The sequence below is a fragment of the Mus caroli genome, unplaced genomic scaffold, assembly GCF_978045245.1.
Source record: "Mus caroli unplaced genomic scaffold, Mus_caroli_1 scaffold_14, whole genome shotgun sequence".
NCBI lineage: Eukaryota > Metazoa > Chordata > Mammalia > Rodentia > Muridae > Mus > Mus caroli.
Window position 1 is genome coordinate 85,845,139 of NW_028227269.1, and position 18,998 is coordinate 85,864,136.

The window sequence follows — 18,998 nt, forward strand, 5'->3', positions numbered from 1 at the left end:
CCAGATGGGGAAGAGGAGGCACAAGGAATGCAACAGTTTTATTAGGAGTGTAGGCATGTCAGGGAAATCCAGTTCAGGGAGGCACAGGGCAGAATGGAACACTGCTCAAGTCCCCAGCAGGCTAACAGGGCCTCTACGGAGATATCTAAACAAGGTGCTACTTGTAGCTGCTTCTGGTGAAATGATTTTTGCCTAAAAGAGTGCTCCAGCACTGGTGAATCTGAATTCCAGGTAAGACTGTGTCTGACACAGAAACAGAAGACGTGCTGAAGCGGATGGCTCACCACCCAGACAGTGTGCAGGTGTCAGAGGGACCCTATGTCCCTCACACGTCCCTATACAAAGTTGACAGGGACAGCAGGTAGATACTGGCTGAAGGTACACAATGTGTAGGAAGTGTCTGTCATTGATGAGTGGCCCTGTGTCTTGAGAACTTGGGTCTGGTTTCCAGCAGGTCCTGAGCAACACTGATATCCCTTTCCGAGGGCCATGAAGAGTCAATTTAGTTCTGTTCTGACTCCTTTAGAGTGGAAATGCCTATGCCCAATACCAGGTTCTGGGTAAGAACAGCTGAAAGGACAGAGGAATGTCACTGCCATCCCGAGGCACCTGTGGCTTAGTCCCGATGTGTTTCTGGAGTGGTCACTTTTCTCTGAGCACAGGCATCTTGCCCAGGATGGGCTCCCACCTTTCCACAGGCACCGGTGCAGAGCATCTTTCTTGAGAGTCAAAGCCTTTAGCTACTGGCCTGTAAGTAATGTCCCCTGGACAGATCAGTCTGAAGATACATGTGCTCAAAGGCTGGTTTCTGTCCCTAAACCAGCAGGCACTGCCTGTGAATGACAGGCTCACGTGTAGAATGCTGTGACTCTCCTAAGAAGAGAGCTCTCTGTTTTCATAGGCAGAAAGAAAAGTGAGGCAGGCTTCAGGGTAGCAAAGGACTCTTAGTTCTTCCATCGAATTTGCTGTGAAAAAAGCAGACAAGGAAGGCATGATCAGTTGTCACTTACCACTACAGTGAGGGAGAGGAGATGAAAATAAGAATGGGATTGGGACTGTTGAGTTCTTTTTGTCTGTTCGGGGCAGGGTGTCTCTATGTAGCCCAGTCTAGCCTGGAACTCAGTATATATTGCAGTCTAACCTCAAACTCCTGATCTTCCTGCCTTAACCTGCAAGTGTGAGGGATTGTGGACATGCACTAGCAAAGAATTAGCTTTTAACTCTGTGTGTACAGAGATCAACCTTATGTCAGATGCTATCTACCTAGTTTTTTGAAATAGGCTCTTTTACTAGCCTGGAACTTGCCAATTAGGCTGGGCTGACCAGTGAGCCCCAGAGATCTGCTGCCTCTGCCTCCCTAGTGCTGGGAATTCAAGCACATGCCATGTGTCCAGTCTTTATGTGGGTGCTGGGGACCAAACTCAGATCCTTATGTATACATGGCAAGTACTTTATTGATTAACCATCACCTTAGCCCCGAGAAGATTTTTCTTTTTAGCATGTGGGAGTTCATTTATCCAGAGAAAGATTAAATACCTGTTCTGTATTTTACAGATTGCCAGTTTAGAGCATTAATCTGGCTTTGCCCTCCTTAGTGCTAACTAGTGTTAGGTGACTAGGCACAGGTATCAAATACCTAATGCTAATGAAAAGTTGAGTGATTTCATACGGATAACCAGGACTTCTGAAATAGCTAATTCTATTTCATTTTCTTATTTCCAACAGGCAGGTCACAGCCTAGAGGGATCATACGCCTGGCTACTGAGTCTCTATCGTGTGCTGTGTCTTTCCTGATCTCTATTAGGTCTAATGATGATCAGTGCACCACAGTTATGCTCCATGCTGAGGTCTTCATATCTCACTTCAGTATTTCTTAACTCTCTGTGTGTACAGATGCACATGGGCTAAGGACAGATCAGCCTCATGTATCACATGCTATCTACCTTGGGGTTTTTGTTTGGTTTTGGTTTTGGTTTTTTGAGACAGGGTTTCTCTGTGTAGCTCTCTCTGGCTGTCATGGAACTCACTCTGTAGACCAGGCTGGCCTCAAACTCAGAAATCTGCCTGCCTCTGCCTCCCAAGTGCTGGGATTAAAAGCGTGTACCACCACTGCCTGGCTTTACCTTGTTTTTTTGAAACAGGGTCTTTTACTAGCCTGGAACTTGCCAATTCATATCTCAAAAGTGATTTCTACTGTTCAAAAATAGTACTTTTGCTCCTCCATCCCACAGGTGGGTCTTGTATCCATGTGGCTCAGATCAGTGCAGATGCACTTGGGAGATCTTAGGAGCATACACACTGGCTGCTCCGCTGTGCATGCTCTCCTAGGCTAACTGGAGGGTAAGTTACCGAGCTGCTGAGAACGACATCGATCTTTTCTTCCTCGGCGGATCCTTTGTCTACTTTGCTCCTGTATGCAAGCAACTGCTGACGATCCTTCAGGTCTCGGCAAGTCTGTACACAAAAGCACAATCAAATTCCTACTCAGCCTCTCTCTATACGGAACTCACTCTTTCTGCCACTGTTTCTTTGCCCCTGGGCTCAAGAAAAAGACAGCAGATGAGAGTAAGATGATGCGCATAAAGCACCCATAGAACCCCAAGCTGGAGAGATTGTCACAGAGCTTGCATAGCTTCATTTAGTTATTTTTTTTCTTTAATATTATTTATTTATTTTTTTATTTATATGAGTATACTGTAGCTGTCTTCAGACACACCAGAAGATGGCATCAGATCTCATTACAGATGGTTGTGAGCCACCATGTGGTTGCTGGGAATTGAACTCAGAACCTCTGGAAGAGCAGTCAGTGCTCTTAACCACTGACTGAGCCATCTTTCCAGCCGCTTCATTTAGTTCTAATGACTTCAAAAAACTAAAAGCTGAGAATTCAATTCGGAGACTGGGAAAACAATATAGGAGTGTTGGTCTCCAAACTAATTCTTGCCAGACTATTCTGTCTGTTCAGTCAAAGCCGCTGGAAGCATTTCAGATCTGGGGCAAAGGCTGTATCTCTGATTCTTCACCCAGGACCTAAATCAGGGTTCTCCCTTCTTGCAGACTCACATCAATGACGACATCATGGCACTTGAACTTAGTAGCTAAGTTCAACTTGGTGTCCACATCTTCCACCAGATTGACATATTCCTGCAGTATCTGTAGGAAAACGTACTCTGATTAATGATAGAGACACAGGGCTCCCTGGGTAGAAAAAGCAAGTTGTAAACAAGGGAGAACTCAGCACCCTGTGTTTGCAAAGCCAACATGAAGCACAGTTTTACAGTGGCAGTGGGGATGCTCAGCAGCACTTCCCTGCTACCTCAGGAGAAAGGGAAGAGCAGTCCTCCTTACCCTGCAGCCAGGTCCACAGCCACAGCACTCTAGAGATGGGCCAGGGTGGGCCTACTGCTCCTCGGCTACAGGGAATTCTTCTCAATTATCTGAACAGTACATAGTTCTCTATACGGCTAAGCACAGGAGCTGTTCCTCAAAGAGGGCCTGAAATTACTTTGTTTCTCCCTGTCCTTTTCTATGTCAGGCCCTGCACAGCCACAGTGCCACCATTGAGAACATGAGGATAGCTCACATCCCACCACTAGCTCTTTTTCAGAGCCATTACCTGGACAGGGGCACTGTTCTTGTGCAAAATTTCCACAACTCGATGGAAGCCAATGGGTGCTCTCTTCTTGGTGTAACCCAACCAGTTCTGGAAGAAAAGGCAGCAACAGGTGGGCCAGACATCATTAACTGGCCTCAGCTCATGTGCCTTTCATGGTCATATCAGAGAAGCATGGTAGACAGACAGGAAGAAGTGAGGGGTAGAGAAACCGTGAGAGATGAACTTTCTTAGAAAAGCCAAGGAATGTAGAGGGAAGAAAAGAGTAAGACATACATAATAAAATGAGGTCTTTGATCTTGACAGTAATGCATGGAAACAGTCTGTGAAATGTTCCAAAATGGAACAAGTCATGAATAACATATACACCATAAGCTTGTAAGTACAAAAAAATTCTACTTCTCCATCTTTACATGCATATGGAATTATTTATTTGTAAACTCATACAGTAGGATCTAGGAAGCTACTGACAACCAGAACTTTCCCTGAATGAGGTTGGAACATGGAGACAGTGAAATCTGAACCTCTTCTTAAGGTGTCTGTGCTGGGAAGTGAGTCCAACTTTGCACATGCTGCCTATGCCCTCAACACCATGAGCACAGCCCTCACTATCTCAGTCTCATATACTTAGACACTTTTGTATACAGTGTCAACTTTTCTGTGAGTGTGTTTTTCTTTAGTAGTTAATATAGTTAACTGATAAATAAGAAGAAAAATCAGAAAATTCTCAAGGCTAGAATGAAAAAAATATATTCACATTTTAAACCAACTTATATGGAACCACAAAGGATCTCAAATAACCAAACCAATCCTGAAAAAGAAAACTGTGTGTACATGCATGCATACACACACACACAACACGGGTGATGTAGGATGGATGCTATTAGTATGAACTATAGTAATCGTTCCATTATAAAAACCAAAATTCCATACTGCACACTTTATAGTACATAATGATCAACTTTCAAATATATATAATATTTATATATGTATGTATATATGTACGCATATACACATGTACATACATGTATATGTACATATATACACATACACACATAATATATATATTCAATATATATTAATAGAGAATACAATCATATCCAAAGATTGGATAGATTATATTGGATCCTAATAAATTAAATATATAAATATAAAAATTGAAAACAGGGGCTGAAGAGATGGCTCAGAAATTAAGAGTATCCGTTGCTTTTTTTTTTTTTTTTTTTTGGTTTTTTGAGACAGGGTTTCTCTGTGTAGCCCTGGCTGTCCTGGAACTCACTTTGTAGACCAGGCTGGCCTCGAACTCAGAAATCCGCCTGCCTCTGCCTCCCAAGTGCTGGGATTACAGGCGTGCGCCACCACGCTCGGCCTTATCTGTTGCTTTTGTAGAGGCCCTGGGTTCGAGTCCCAGAACCCACATGGTGGCCCACAACTATAATTCTCACTTACATGGTACAATGAATCACATAAATCTATAAGCAAAACAAAACAAAACAAACAAACAAAACCCTAAAAGCGGTAATGAGCTAAGTTAAAAGTGATGTATATATGGCAGATATTTATGGTGATATAATTTTACTAATACTAAATTTCTTGGGGCTGGAGAGATGGTAGTGAAGAGCACTTGCTGGTTTTCCAGAGGAGCTAGGTTCAATTCCCAGCACCCACAAGGTAGCTCACAGCCATCTTAGCCATCTATAACTCCAGTTCTAGTTCCCTCTTCCTACCTCCCTAGGTATGCAGGCTAGTGTCATGCACATAGAATCAAAGTAAATCTTAGAAAACAATCATCACTGTAGATTCATACACTTCAAGATAGGTACATAAATGTCTTGAGATGTAATACTTATGAGACAAATACTAATATCAAAGGGAAAAGTGTTGAACATAAGGTTTACTTTTAAATGGTTCTGGAAAAATAAACGTGTATTTAAAAACAAAGCAGCTAAATAATACATCAAAATGTTAATAAATTAGTAGGTAGAACAGCGGCTACTATATTCTTTCAGATCTTCCTTTCATTTAAAACTTTGGAAACGGACTGAAGAAGCTTCATTGGCCCCAGGGACTTAGGAGACCTACGAAGGCCTTCTCTCTCCACAGGCCTCCGAAGCACAGGGTCAGGGCACCCACCTTTGTGGTGAACAGGGCATCAACGTCATTCCAGGCTCTGAGCTTGGCACGCGCAGCCAAGGCTGTCAGCACATACTGTTTGTCTGGGATCTGAAGAGCAGAAACCAGGACACAGTAAGAAGATATAGAAAAGCATCCATGAAATGCTTTAACATTTTAGAAAAACATATGTATTTGCTGATACTGATCCTGACCCTTGAAAGAAACCAAGTTTGCAATCAATCACCAAAGACCCTTCATCTTCCAAGCCCCTCGCTGATGTACAGTGTAACGCTGAGGTTTCCTCTCACTTCCCACTGACTTTTGAAAGCACAGTGTCTAGGCTACCAAGCACCACACACTCCACGCAGCGCTCTGGCACCATTGCACAAACCAGAACGCAGTGCAGTGCTACCTTGAATGTTTTCTTCAGGTTGATGGGACTGCTGAAGGTTCCCTAGGATGAAATGGGAAAAGAAATGTCAGTGAAACCCCCAAATCCCTCATCTTCTTCTTTATTACACATACTCTCTGTGCAAATTGTAAAGCCTTTAAACTCAGACATCACTTTATAAGAAAATCTCATCATGTCTGATGGAGCACCACACACCCTACTGCATCAGGAAGACTAGTGAGTACAACACTGTGTCCTCTAGTCCACATTTCTTGTGTCATTTCCACTTCCAAAATGTCTTCCTTTCCTCCTTCCTTCTTTTCTTTGTTTTTTGGATTTTTTTTCCTTTTTTCCTTTCTTTTTGTTTTTCTGCTAGTAAGAGAAAAGCATACTTGTGAGGATTAAGTCAAGCCCAAACTTAAAGAAAAAAAAAGAAAGAAAGAAAGAAAGAAAGAAAGAAAAAGGGGTTGGAGAGGTGACTCAGTGGTTAAGAGCACCTGCTGCCCTTTCAAAGGATCTGGCTGCAATTCTTAGCATTCACATGTCAGTTTACAACCATCTGTAACTTTAGGCCCAGGGGATTAGATACTTAGTTGGGTCTCCATGGGTACAAGGCATGCACCAGTACCCAGAAATACATGCAGGCAATACATCTATACATGTGCCTTTAATCCCAGCACTCAGGAGGCAGAGGCAGGTGTATTTCTCTGAGTTTGATGCTAGCCTGAACCATATAGCAAGTTCCAGGAGAGACAGGGCTACACAGAGAAATCCTGTCTTGAAAAACCAAAGCAAAAATCAAAAACAAAAATAAACACCCATACACATAAAATTAAAAATTCTTTTTTGGGGCTGGAGAGATGGCTCAGCGGTTAAGAACAACTGACTGCTCTTCAGAAGGTCCTGAGTTCAAATCCCAGCAACCACATGGTGGCTCACAACCATCCGTAACGAGATCTGATGCCCTCTTCTGGTGTGTCTGAAGACAGCTACATTGTACTTAGATATATAATAAATAAATCTTTAAAAAAAAAATTTTTTTTTTTTGTCAATAGGAGCTATCCACAGCCAACTGACACTACTCTCCTCTATGCTACTACTGCTGAGGGAGCCAGCACCAAAGATGGCAGGTGCTCTGCTAGGACACCAGCCGCATATGGCTACACAAACCCTCATAAACCTTTGTCCCTCTTGGCTCACTCTTGCTGAGAAGTTTCTGGATGATTTCTGAAAACTACACAAGCCCACTGACAATACCTCACAATTGAACAATGCTCCATTCTGACTCCCCCTGTACCTCAGACTCCGTGTAGTGATAGAAGCAGGCGTAGAAGAGCGTTGTCACTAACGGCATGTTGAGAATGGAAGCTTTACGGGGGTGCTTCCGGAAGACATCAGTCTGCCCTGAAGACTCCAGGTGCCGGTCGTTTGCCTGTGGTGGAGTCAGCCAAGTGAGGAAAGAAGTGTCCACTGGGAGAGGCAGGAACATAGCTGCACTACTACAGCAGTTGCTTAGGATATCCCAGAGAGGGTTAAATTCCATAAAAGGGTCATAGATTTTTAAGTTTAACTAAGATTTCAACAGTTCAGCTTGGTGTTGCGTGCCTATAATCCCAGCACTTGGGAGGCAAAGCAGGAAGATCAGGAGTTCATGGCTTCATTACACAGTCCAGTCTAGGCTCTATGATATTTTATCTCAAGACAAAATAAAGAAAAAAATATCCAAAAGAAAAACAAAGAAAGGAAAGGAGAGAGGGAGGCAAGGGAAGAAATTTTGGAAGTGGAACTGACACAAGAAATCTGGACTAGAGGACACAGTAAATACTTTCGGGCTAGCAGCAGGTAAGAGAGGAAAGCATGGCTAAGGACAAGAAGAATTTGTCGAGGAAATAAAAGGCTGTATAGAAAATGCCACGAGCAGAGCTGAGGAGGGCCTGGACGCTGAGTGGCTGAGCCTGGGCACAGAAGCAGAGAGCAGAGAGAGGGAACCTCACCTCAATGATGATCTGGCGCTCCAGCAGGGTGTAATGGTCTTGTACATGTGCAGAGTCTTCTGCTGAAAATGGCAAACTGGTAAAGGATCACAAGGTTAGTACTTTTTGCTATGTGAAAAGCAAAACAAACCCAACCAAATCAAATGATCACTAAAACCTTACGAGCTCACAGTTTTTTAACAAGTTTGATCTCAATGCACCTTCTCAGGACCCTTTAAGGCAGAGTAACTAGAAAGCTAGAGTAGACTTTGGTCTGGATATTGTATTTGAAGTTTGCTGACTGGAGCTGGGGATGTAGCTCAGTTGGTATAGTGCTGGCCTAGCATGCATGAAGCCCCAGGTTCAATCGCCAGCACTGCATAGGCCAGGTGAGGCGGTATATGCCCACACCCCAGCTTTCCCAACGTGGAGGCAGGTGAAGTAACATATCAAAGCCATACTCAGCCTGGACCACATGACATTCTTTCAAGAGAGAGAGGGAAGGAGGGAGGGAGGGAGGGAGACAGAGACTTTGAAAACTCAAAAGGAATCTTCTCAAAGTCCACAAAATGCACATGATTTTGCTGCAGAATGAATAAGAATCAGCTTGTTTGAGGAGTTAGCTTGTGAGTGGGTCACAAAGCTAGAGAGCCAAGACAACCACCCATTGTCAACATGTCCACAGAACTTGCTGAACTCTACTGAATCTGTTAACTGCTTTTAGAGCAGAATAGTAAAAACTAATTTAAATTATATAGCATAGTGTATATAATTAATAAATTATATAATTTATAAAATTAATAAAACTTGCACTGATCTACAGAAACGTCAAGGACTCCATCTTCAAAACTATGTCTTTGGCCAGATATGGGGGCACATGTCTGTGATTCCAGCATTTATGAGGAGGGGCCAGGGGATTTAGGAGTTCTTGATTACACAGCAAGTTCAAAGCCAATCTGGGTACATGACAGTGGAAGGCACCTTCAGCCTTCAGTTCAGACCTCTGTCCTTTAGACAATGATGTCTGTTCCTCTACTCACTACAGAAAGAGTCCTGAAATCAATTACACTGACCCAGGCAAGTGTGAACCCTGGCTTTCTATCTGGTAACATTACAATTAGGAATTTCATACACTAGGGAATTCTAAACGTGACCCTGGAAATCCTTCCATGAGGAATGGCTGAAACAAGTGTGAACAATGAACCTCTAGAAGCAGGGGTGCTGAGAGGCTATGTAGCTGTATGGATAGATACTGATAAGCACACTTCAGCTTAACCTATGGAAGCACTTTCCTATAGTAAAGACAAGTAAATAAGATGAGTTACTTTTATTTTTAGTGATTTATTTTATGTATATGAGTACACCATTGCTCTCTTCAGACACACCAGAAGAAGGCATCAGATGGTTGTGAGCCACCATGTGGTTGCTGGGAATTAAACTCAGGACCTCTGGAAGAGCAGTCAGTGCTCTTAACCTTTGAGCCATCTCTCCAGCCCAAAATGAGTTACCTCTAAGAGCCGTGAGCATCCCGTCAGAAGAGCAGTAATATCCGTGGCTTACTCTGCTTGTTTTTAATGAGGACTTGTGTTTGGATGAAAGCTTGCACTAAAAGCAGTGGTTCTGAGACTTGGGGCTTCCAGACTCGTAACAAGAAAAATGCTCAAGATCCATAAGCAGTTTCACACTTTAATTTTATTATAGTAAATCATAAAAAAATTATCACCAGAACTGCAGAGGTTAAGAGCACTGGCTGCTCTTCCAGGGGACCTGAGTTCAATTCCTAGCACCCAGACAGCAGCTCATAGCCATCTGTAACTCCAGTTCCAGGGGATCTAACACCCTTACATGACATACATGCAAGCAAAACACCATGTATATAAAATAAATAAATCATAAAAATTATCGTAATTTTATTGCTAAAACGAGAGGATATGTGAGAACCAAAGTTCAAGAACTAAGACAGTCTTTCTAATTCAATACGTCTAGCTTTGGGGAAGATCCCATTGTTTTCATGTTTCTTCCAGTCAGTGAAAACTCTGCTGGACACTAGGATTTGGGAGCTACTGAGGCAGATGACTGACAAAGAGTACCCATGAGAGTCACTGTTAGCCTTCCCTTCTGAGCCTTCCAACCCATTCGCTTTTCTCCTCTCATTATCACAAAACTACTCTTCCCATACTTACCCAATGCAAGTCTTAAGAAATTCTTTTCGTTTTTCAGGATCCTGAATGTTCAAATGCTCTCGATAATGGGACAGCTACAAAAAAACAGAGAAAAAATTTGAGCTATCACATATCCTTAAAAGAGAGAGGCATATCACTAAGAGGTCTAGCACTTATCTAAGCACACATCTGAGCACAAAGAGGCACACACTCACTCTCTCACTCTCTCTCTCTCTCTCACACACACACACACTTTTCTAAGCACACATCTGAGCACAAAGAGGCATGTATATGCGCACACACACACACTCGCGCTCTCTCTCTCACACACACACCCCTCACACACACACATACACACACACACTTATCTAAGCACACATCTGAGCACAAAGAGGCACTCTCTCTCTCTCTCTCTCTCTCTCACACACACACACACACACACACACACAGAGAATACTAAGTGGGCGTGTGTGTGTATGTGTATGTGTGTGTGTGTGTGTGTACTTGCCTGTGCTTGTGTATGTATAAGAACCAGGAGCAAGTATCTGTTCTTTCTCCATTGTTCTCTGTGTTATCTCTTTATAGATTTATTTTAGTTGTGTGTGCATGTGTTTGAGTGTAGATGCCTGAGGACAGAAAACATCCGATGCCCTGAAGCTGGAGTTACAGGTAGTTATGAGCTGACTGATATAGGTGCTGGGAATGGAATTCCAGTGCTCGCAAGAGCACTACACACTCTTAACTACTGAGCCATCTCGTCAGTCCATCCACCTTGTCTTCTGCGTCTGGGTCCGTCACTGCACCAGAATGAAGGCAGACTGTCTGGCCAGCAAGCCTCTAGGATCCTCTCGTCTCCACTGCCTCCACACTGGGCTTGAAAAGCATACCCAGTGCACTCAATTTTTACATGGGTCCTGGGAATTCAAAATAAGGGTCTCATGCTAGCACTATCCACTGAACCACCTCTCCCCAGATTATAATAGAAATTTATATCCTCTAAAAACTAAAATTCTTGACTCTCAGAGTCCTCCTGGACTATAGCCTATCATGTGTATGCGTGGAGACTAAGCTAGGCAGTGTCATTTCCTAGATCTTCTAGATCTAATCAAAAAAGAACAGAAAACCATCAGCAGGAGGGCTTGGCAGCTGGGCCGGGCTTTGACTTAGATGCCTGGTCAATAGATTCCCAATAGAAACAAATGCCATACTTACCGCCAGTTCTTCTGTTCTATCTAGGAACCTGGGGAAAAGCAAAAGAGAGAGGAGAGTTTAATCTACTGACTTTCCCAGTATTTCTTGCATAAGAGACAAGCTCCAGAAGAAACACAGTTCCCTCATATATCAACACACCGAGGTAAAGCCGACTCCTACTCTCTACCACCTTGACCCTTCAGACACCTGCTGTCTTTCATATCTACTTGTCTGCCTGTTCTATGTTCTAACTAAGTAAATCAGGCAGAGCAGGGCAGTAAGAGCTTACACACCTACCTGTGCGTTTATTTCTTTACTCAAAATTAAAACACTGCTTTCTGTCTTCTGTTTCCTCCTTATTCTGAATAGACCATAACTAACAGTACTGCTTGGCACAGAGGGATGCTTGACAAGACTTCCTTGACTGGAAAGGAAAGCCAAAGAGCCTGCCTCTGTGGGCATGTCTTCTGTGGCAAACTCCTTCTGATCTAACCAGGTAAACTGCTTTCCCACATCAGTCTGTAGGGCAGCTGCTCATCACTGTTCTGGGCCACAAAACTTAATCAGAGATTCTCACACCTCTAACACTGAGGAACAGATAAAACATGCTGTTTAGTCCAAGGGCAAAACATCATCCCCATTTACTGGAATGAAAGAGAAAGAAAAGGTGGTAGAAAGAAAAGGTGGTAGAAGGCCACCGAAGGACAGCCCAGCCCCCCCTCCCCTCGCTTCCCAGTGCAGCCCAAATTCTAAGATTTCTAGGAGACTTCTCTGGGAAAGCTATAACTCCTCCTCCTTTTCTACTGTACTCTCACTGGCATCACTTGAATAAGAGGAGGGCACCTTTAATCAAGGGTTGTCTAAGAAAATGTTTAGTAAACACTGATTGTTACAACACATTAACGTTAGCCTGCTCCAGTCAGTCTTTATGACCCTCTGTGGTAGACATCACCATCTCCATTTTACAAGGGAAAAAGGCCACTCTCAAGAAGTCTAGTGACTTGCTCAAATATCAGAGTACCAAGTAACAACCACACACAGTCCAGGTCTGTCTGACTGTGGGGCCAGGTTCTTAACACCCTGCCATTCCACCAGACTGCATGCTGGGATGATTATCCCAGCACATTTCAAGATCTTGCTTTCTAGTTTTTTGCACACCTCCATCCCCAAAGTGCTCTGAAAATATACCTGATAAACTTCATAGACCCAAAGCCCAATTCTTACCTGAAGAGATCTAAAAGCAGCTTTTGGTCCCCTATTTCTTTAAGGAAATGAATGAGATGTCTCAGTGCGACCTGGCGTACCTCCAGCTCTCGAAAAAGGATCTCTGGCATGTTAGGTAGAGAAAGAAGTCAAGTTTCCTAGCACTCAAGTCTGAGTGTGGCCTCTCCACTCATACACCCCAGGAATCCATCTGAAAGCCCAGCAACAGCTAAGGATGATTCTTCCTGGTCTCCACCCACCATCATTAACAGCCTCTATGCACTAGAGCAGTGGTTTTCAACCTTCCTAATGCTTCCACCTGTTAATATAGTTCCGAATATTGTCGTGACCCCTAACCATTAAATTATTTCACTGTTACTTCATAACTGTAATTTTGCTATTGTTATGAATTTTAATTTACATATCTAATATGCAGGATATCTGATCTGCAACCCTTGTGAAAGGGTCAGAAGGGGTCATGACCCATGGGTTGAGAACCTTTACTCTGGAGCAGCACACAGCCACTCAGTCAGCCTTTTAGTATGAGTACACTGTAGCTTCCTTCAGACACACCAGAAGAGGGCATCAGATCCCATTACAGATGGTTGTGAGTCACCATGTGGTTGCTGGGAACTGAACTCAGGACCTCTGGAAGGGCATCAGTGCTCTTAATCACTGAGCCATCCTTAATCACTGAGCCAGCCCTTTGCCTTTTAATTCTTAACATGAACAGCAGCACTTCTCACATTCTCAAACACACAGCCCACATGTTCCCAAGGAGGCTAATATAGCCCCCACCCTACAAGCTGCCCTAAGAGGTGTGACGTGGTGTGATGTGATGTGATGTGATGTGATGTGATGTGATGTGATGTGATGTGAGGTGAGGTGATGTGTGCTCTTTGGCCCAGGCCACCCTGACTGTCTCTGAAGCAGACTTGATCCTGGTGAACTCTGCTGCTGAGTGGAGACCTCCTTTAACCATGCTCACCTTTGCTCAGGGTCCTCTTCAGGAAGATCAGAACCTTGAGGAAAAGAGACAAAGACTGTGCATCCTTTCACAGAGGCTGCCCTGATCACCTCACATCTAGGAATGAGGCCAGCGACATGTAAGGAATCACTGCAGGCAGACACACCCCTCTGTGGGACAGAAAGAAAGGATGGACTTCTGGAACCGAGCCATGTCCTAGGTGTCCACATGCCCATGCCCACTGTGTCTACGCTGGCTGAGAAACTACCTCACAGTCCCACATGCCCATGTCCACTGTGTCCACACTGGCTGAGAAACTACCCCACAGTCCCACATGCCCATGCCCACTGTGTCCACACTGGCTGAGAAACTACCTCACAGTCCCACATGCCCATGTCCACTATGTCTACACTACCTCCTGTCTGCTGAGAAATTACCTCACAGTGCTGGTGCCACGACACTCTGCATAACAGAGAACAGCCAGCCTTCTCATTTCTGGTTACAACTAACAACAGTTCCACATAGAATGCATGTTCCTCCACCCAAGGTGGGAGTACAGCTTTCTGAGAGACCTATGCCTCAGAGAGAAAGCCAGACTTTTCGGTCAGTTCCGACTGGATGTTCAGGAACTGAACTGAACTGAAGGACGGACAGTGAGCCTCACACTTACTGCAGTGATGACGTTCCCATCATGCATGCTTACTGCCTCCTCTAGGAGCTGCAGCTTATCCTGGAGGGAGCGGAAGCGCTCTAGTGAACAGACCTGCAGAGTAAGAACACAGAGTGTGTCAGGAAGACCACTGCCTATCACCGGATAGTGAGGGATAGGCAACAAAGGAAGCGGCCAGAGAGCACCTCTATATTTCACACCGGTCTCTGTGTGAGCCTGCAGGCCCCACACATCCTATCTAGCAACGTGATGCCCCGTAGGACACCGACGTCTTAGCCAAGCCAGCGCATCATGACTTATTTTCCCTTAATGTGCAGTTTCCATACATACTAAAACCTACCCTGTGCAAGCGTATAGCTGAGCTTTGAAAGTGCCACATCCTAGTAACCACTAAAACAGACACACACACACACACACTTCTACCACCCTTAGACAGCTGCTCTGTCCACTACAACAGACACACACACACACACTTCTACCACCCTTAGACAGCTGCTCTGTCCACTACAACAGACACACACACACACACTTCTACCACCCTTAGACAGCTGCTCTGTCCACTACAACAGACACACACACACACACTTCTACCACCCTTAGACAGCTGCTCTGTCCACTACAACAGACACACACACACACACTTCTACCACCCTTAGACAGCTGCTCTGTCCACTACAACAGACACACACACACACACTTCTACCACCCTTAGACAGCTGCTCTGTCCACTACAACAGACACACACACACACACACACTTCTACCACCCTTAGACAGCTGCTCTGTCCACTACAACAGACACACACACTTCTACCACCCTTAGACAGCTGCTCTGTCCACTACAACACACACACACACACACACACACACACACACACACACACTTCTACCACCCTTAGACAGCTGCTCTGTCCACTACAACAGACACACACACACACACTTCTACCACCCTTAGACAGCTGCTCTGTCCACTACAACAGACACACACACACACACTTCTACCACCCTTAGACAGCTGCTCTGTCCACTACAACAGACACACACACACACACTTCTACCACCCTTAGACAGCTGCTCTGTCCACTACAACAGACACACACACACACACTTCTACCACCCTTAGACAGCTGCTCTGTCCACTACAACAGACACACACACACACACACACTTCTACCACCCTTAGACAGCTGCTCTGTCCACTACAACAGACACACACACTTCTACCACCCTTAGACAGCTGCTCTGTCCACTACAACACACACACACACACACACACACACACACTTCTACCACCCTTAGACAGCTGCTCTGTCCACTACAACAGACACACACACACACACTTCTACCACCCTTAGACAGCTGCTCTGTCCACTACAACAGACACACACACACACACACTTCTACCACCCTTAGACAGCTGCTCTGTCCACTACAACACACACACACACACACACACACACACACTTCTACCACCCTTAGACAGCTGCTCTGTCCACTACAACAGACACACACACACACACTTCTACCACCCTTAGACAGCTGCTCTGTCCACTACAACAGACACACACACACACACTTCTACCACCCTTAGACAGCTGCTCTGTCCACTACAACAGACACACACACACACACTTCTACCACCCTTAGACAGCTGCTCTGTCCACTACAACAGACACACACACACACACACACTTCTACCACCCTTAGACAGCTGCTCTGTCCACTACAACAGACACACACACACACACACTTCTACCACCCTTAGACAGCTGCTCTGTCCACTACAACATACACACACACACTTCTACCACCCTTAGACAGCTGCTCTGTCCACTACAACAGACACACACACACACACTTCTACCACCCTTAGACAGCTGCTCTGTCCACTACAACAGACACACACACACACACTTCTACCACCCTTAGACAGCTGCTCTGTCCACTACAACAGACACACACACACACACTTCTACCACCCTTAGACAGCTGCTCTGTCCACGCTGATGTTAATGCTCTCCTGCTCCCAGCCCACCAATTGCTCATCTGCTCTCAGTCATGGTAGTTCTGTCTTTCCTAGAATTTCATACAAGGAAGACCATCACTAAGTAATCAACCAATTTTCAAAAAATACTTCCAAATTTCAATGGAAAAGAAGCTTTATTCAACAATGCTAAGATTGGGATCTCAAAAAACAGAAAAGAATTAACCTCAGCACCCATCCCATACCGTGGACAAAACTTAACTCACAATGGATCACCCTCCTTTTCTGTGGGGTTAGAGCAGCCTTGACAGAGGGCCTCCACTATGCACCCCGGCTGGCCTCAAACCTGCTGTGCACCCTGGTGGCTTTACGCGTGCTATTTTCACGCCTCAGCCTCCCCAGTACTGGGCTTACAAGCCTCTCTTCCACACATAGCAACTCTGTTCCCAGAGCCAAAGATCTGACAGCTGGCTTCAAATGTGGTGGATTTGCTTTGCTCCTGAAAACCACTCCATTTCAGGAATGGGAACTGAGGTCAAGAGACCTTTCCCGTGGGAACACACCACTCATCTCGCCAAAGACTCCTGTAAGAGTTGCCTCCTCGGCCATCGGCCTTACCTTGCCCCGGCGGAGGCGTCGCACTGTATCACTGACGCTCCAGTCATTGCTGTAATCCTGGAATATTAGCAACAGATGAATTATGCATTAAGGGCTCAGAACTGCTAGCGAACCAGCTCGATGCCTCAAATTCAGTCTTTGCCCCCGTAAGAGAAATAATCTGTGGGAAAGAATTGATTAAAAAATAAAACTGGAGCCGGGCGTGGTGGCGCACGCCTTTAATCCCAGCACTTGGGAGGCAGAGGTAGGTGAATTTCTGAATTCGAGGCCAGCCTGGTCTACAGAGTGAGTTCTAGGACAGCCAGGGCTATACAGAGAAACCCTGTCTCGGAAAAACCAAAAAAAAAAAAAAGGTCCTGTTGGTTTGAGTTTCTCTCTCTCGCTCCCTTCCTTCCTTCCTTCCTCCCTTTCTTTCCTTCCTTCTTTCTTTCTTCTTTTTCTTTTTTTTCTTTTTCTTTTTCTTTTTAAAAGGTTTTTGTGAAGGTTTCTCTGTGTAGCTCTGGCTGTCCTGAAATTCACTCTGTAGACAGATTGGCCTCAGGCTCATAGAAATCTGCCTGCCTCTGCTTCCTGATATTGGGATTAAGGGAAGGGTGTGCACCACCAGCACCTGGCCTTGGTTTGGGTTTCTGAAGAAACTAGTGCAAGAGTGACACAGACCAAAGAGGGATAGACCAATAACAAAGTTCAGAACCCTCAGCCAACTGGTTCAGAATTCCAAACTTTATATGCAACCAGTCTGAGACCCCCAATAGATAGTACCATTAGCCAAGAAAAGGAAAGATTTTGACACATAGCCCCCTTCTGATCTTAGAACATAGTTTCTTTGAGTCAATTTGCTTGTTTAGAATGCTTTGTGGGAATCTAACCTCCACCATCTCCCAGACCACAGCAACAATTATTCAGTTTCACATTAAACTCCCAAATGCCAGCAGGAATAAGAAAGCATGGGGGCCTGTGTTAGAAAACAGATTTTGAATCCAAATTCTATCCTTTCCTGGCTGTGAGAACTCAAAGGACTACTGTTAAAAGACTAGTTTAGTTTTCTTCCCTATAAGAGGGGTCATGTGCTGCATAATGACATTCTGGCCAATGCATATACAATGACAGCCCTAAAGACTTAATGGAGCTGAAAGTTTCCTGTTGTCTAGTGGGGTGTGTGTGTGTGTGTGTGTGTGATACAGTCATGTGTGTGCATGTCGAGGCCAAAGGAGGATGTCCTGCCCTCTCTATATATTCTCTGGAGGCAGTGTCTCTCAGTGAACATGGAGTTGATTTTCAGTTTCGATGGCCCCTGCAGCTCTGAGGTTACAGAAGCACGCAGCTGTCCTTATGTTTCTACAGCAGGCACTTGCTGCCCACTGGGCCAGCTCTCCAGCCCCTTACCTAGTATTCATCCTATACCTTTTCTACATTTATATACACAAGTACTTGTCATTATGTCCCATGGGTAAGTAACAGACAAACCAAACGGGTTCACATCCTGACGTCATGGATGTAGAATACAGGCTTATCACATCTAGGTTTGTGGGAACACTTCCTATGTTTGCACAAAGATGAAACTACCTAGCAACACATTTCTCAGAATGTATCAGTGCCATTCAGTGACAAATGACTGTGACAGCTGCTCAAACAGCAAAGCACTTTATACTAAGTGTCACATCAATATGAAGATGCAACTCAAGCTGAACATGGTGGCTCACAACAATAATATCAGCACTCAAAAGACTGAGGAAGAAGAATTACCATAAGTTCCAGACAAGAGTGGACTATCTGGTGGGTGCCAGGCTTCAGCATGGGCTACAGAGGGAGACCCAATTCCAAAACAACAAAATGAGGGCTGGTGTTGCCAAGCCTAATGACCCCAAGTTCAATTCCTGCCACAGACCCTCTGGGTCCCGTGCCTGTGTAAAACGGTTCTCTAGAGTAGATGGGCAAAGCTTAGGACGGAGTGACAGACAGACAGACACACACACACACACACACACACACAAGAGAGGTGTTGAATCTGAATGTAATTTTCTGGTGGAGACTCAGACCTTTTATAATACAGAGTAACAGAATAGGGCACATTGAAGTTTTCCAGATGCAAGAGGAGTGACTTCAAAAGGA

General features: G+C 44.7%; 1 protein-coding gene across 1 annotated transcript in view; it reads right to left on the reverse strand.

Annotated features, from left to right (window-relative positions):
* Positions 1 to 12: 12 nt before the first annotated feature.
* Vipas39 (VPS33B interacting protein, apical-basolateral polarity regulator, spe-39 homolog) overlaps positions 13 to 18,998 on the reverse strand; it is a 29,672-nt gene continuing 10,686 nt past the window's right edge. Inside the window, exons 7-20 of the mRNA XM_021178751.2 lie at positions 16,887 to 16,943; positions 14,286 to 14,378; positions 13,637 to 13,670; positions 12,670 to 12,772; positions 11,467 to 11,494; positions 10,276 to 10,349; positions 8,114 to 8,189; positions 7,417 to 7,551; positions 6,141 to 6,182; positions 5,747 to 5,836; positions 3,617 to 3,703; positions 3,064 to 3,153; positions 2,350 to 2,454; positions 13 to 965 (exon numbers count right to left, since the gene is read on the reverse strand). Coding sequence (XP_021034410.1) covers positions 945 to 965; positions 2,350 to 2,454; positions 3,064 to 3,153; positions 3,617 to 3,703; positions 5,747 to 5,836; positions 6,141 to 6,182; positions 7,417 to 7,551; positions 8,114 to 8,189; positions 10,276 to 10,349; positions 11,467 to 11,494; positions 12,670 to 12,772; positions 13,637 to 13,670; positions 14,286 to 14,378; positions 16,887 to 16,943 — 1,035 coding nt within the window. The 3' untranslated portion in view covers positions 13 to 944. The remainder of the gene's footprint in view (positions 966 to 2,349; positions 2,455 to 3,063; positions 3,154 to 3,616; positions 3,704 to 5,746; positions 5,837 to 6,140; positions 6,183 to 7,416; positions 7,552 to 8,113; positions 8,190 to 10,275; positions 10,350 to 11,466; positions 11,495 to 12,669; positions 12,773 to 13,636; positions 13,671 to 14,285; positions 14,379 to 16,886; positions 16,944 to 18,998) is intronic.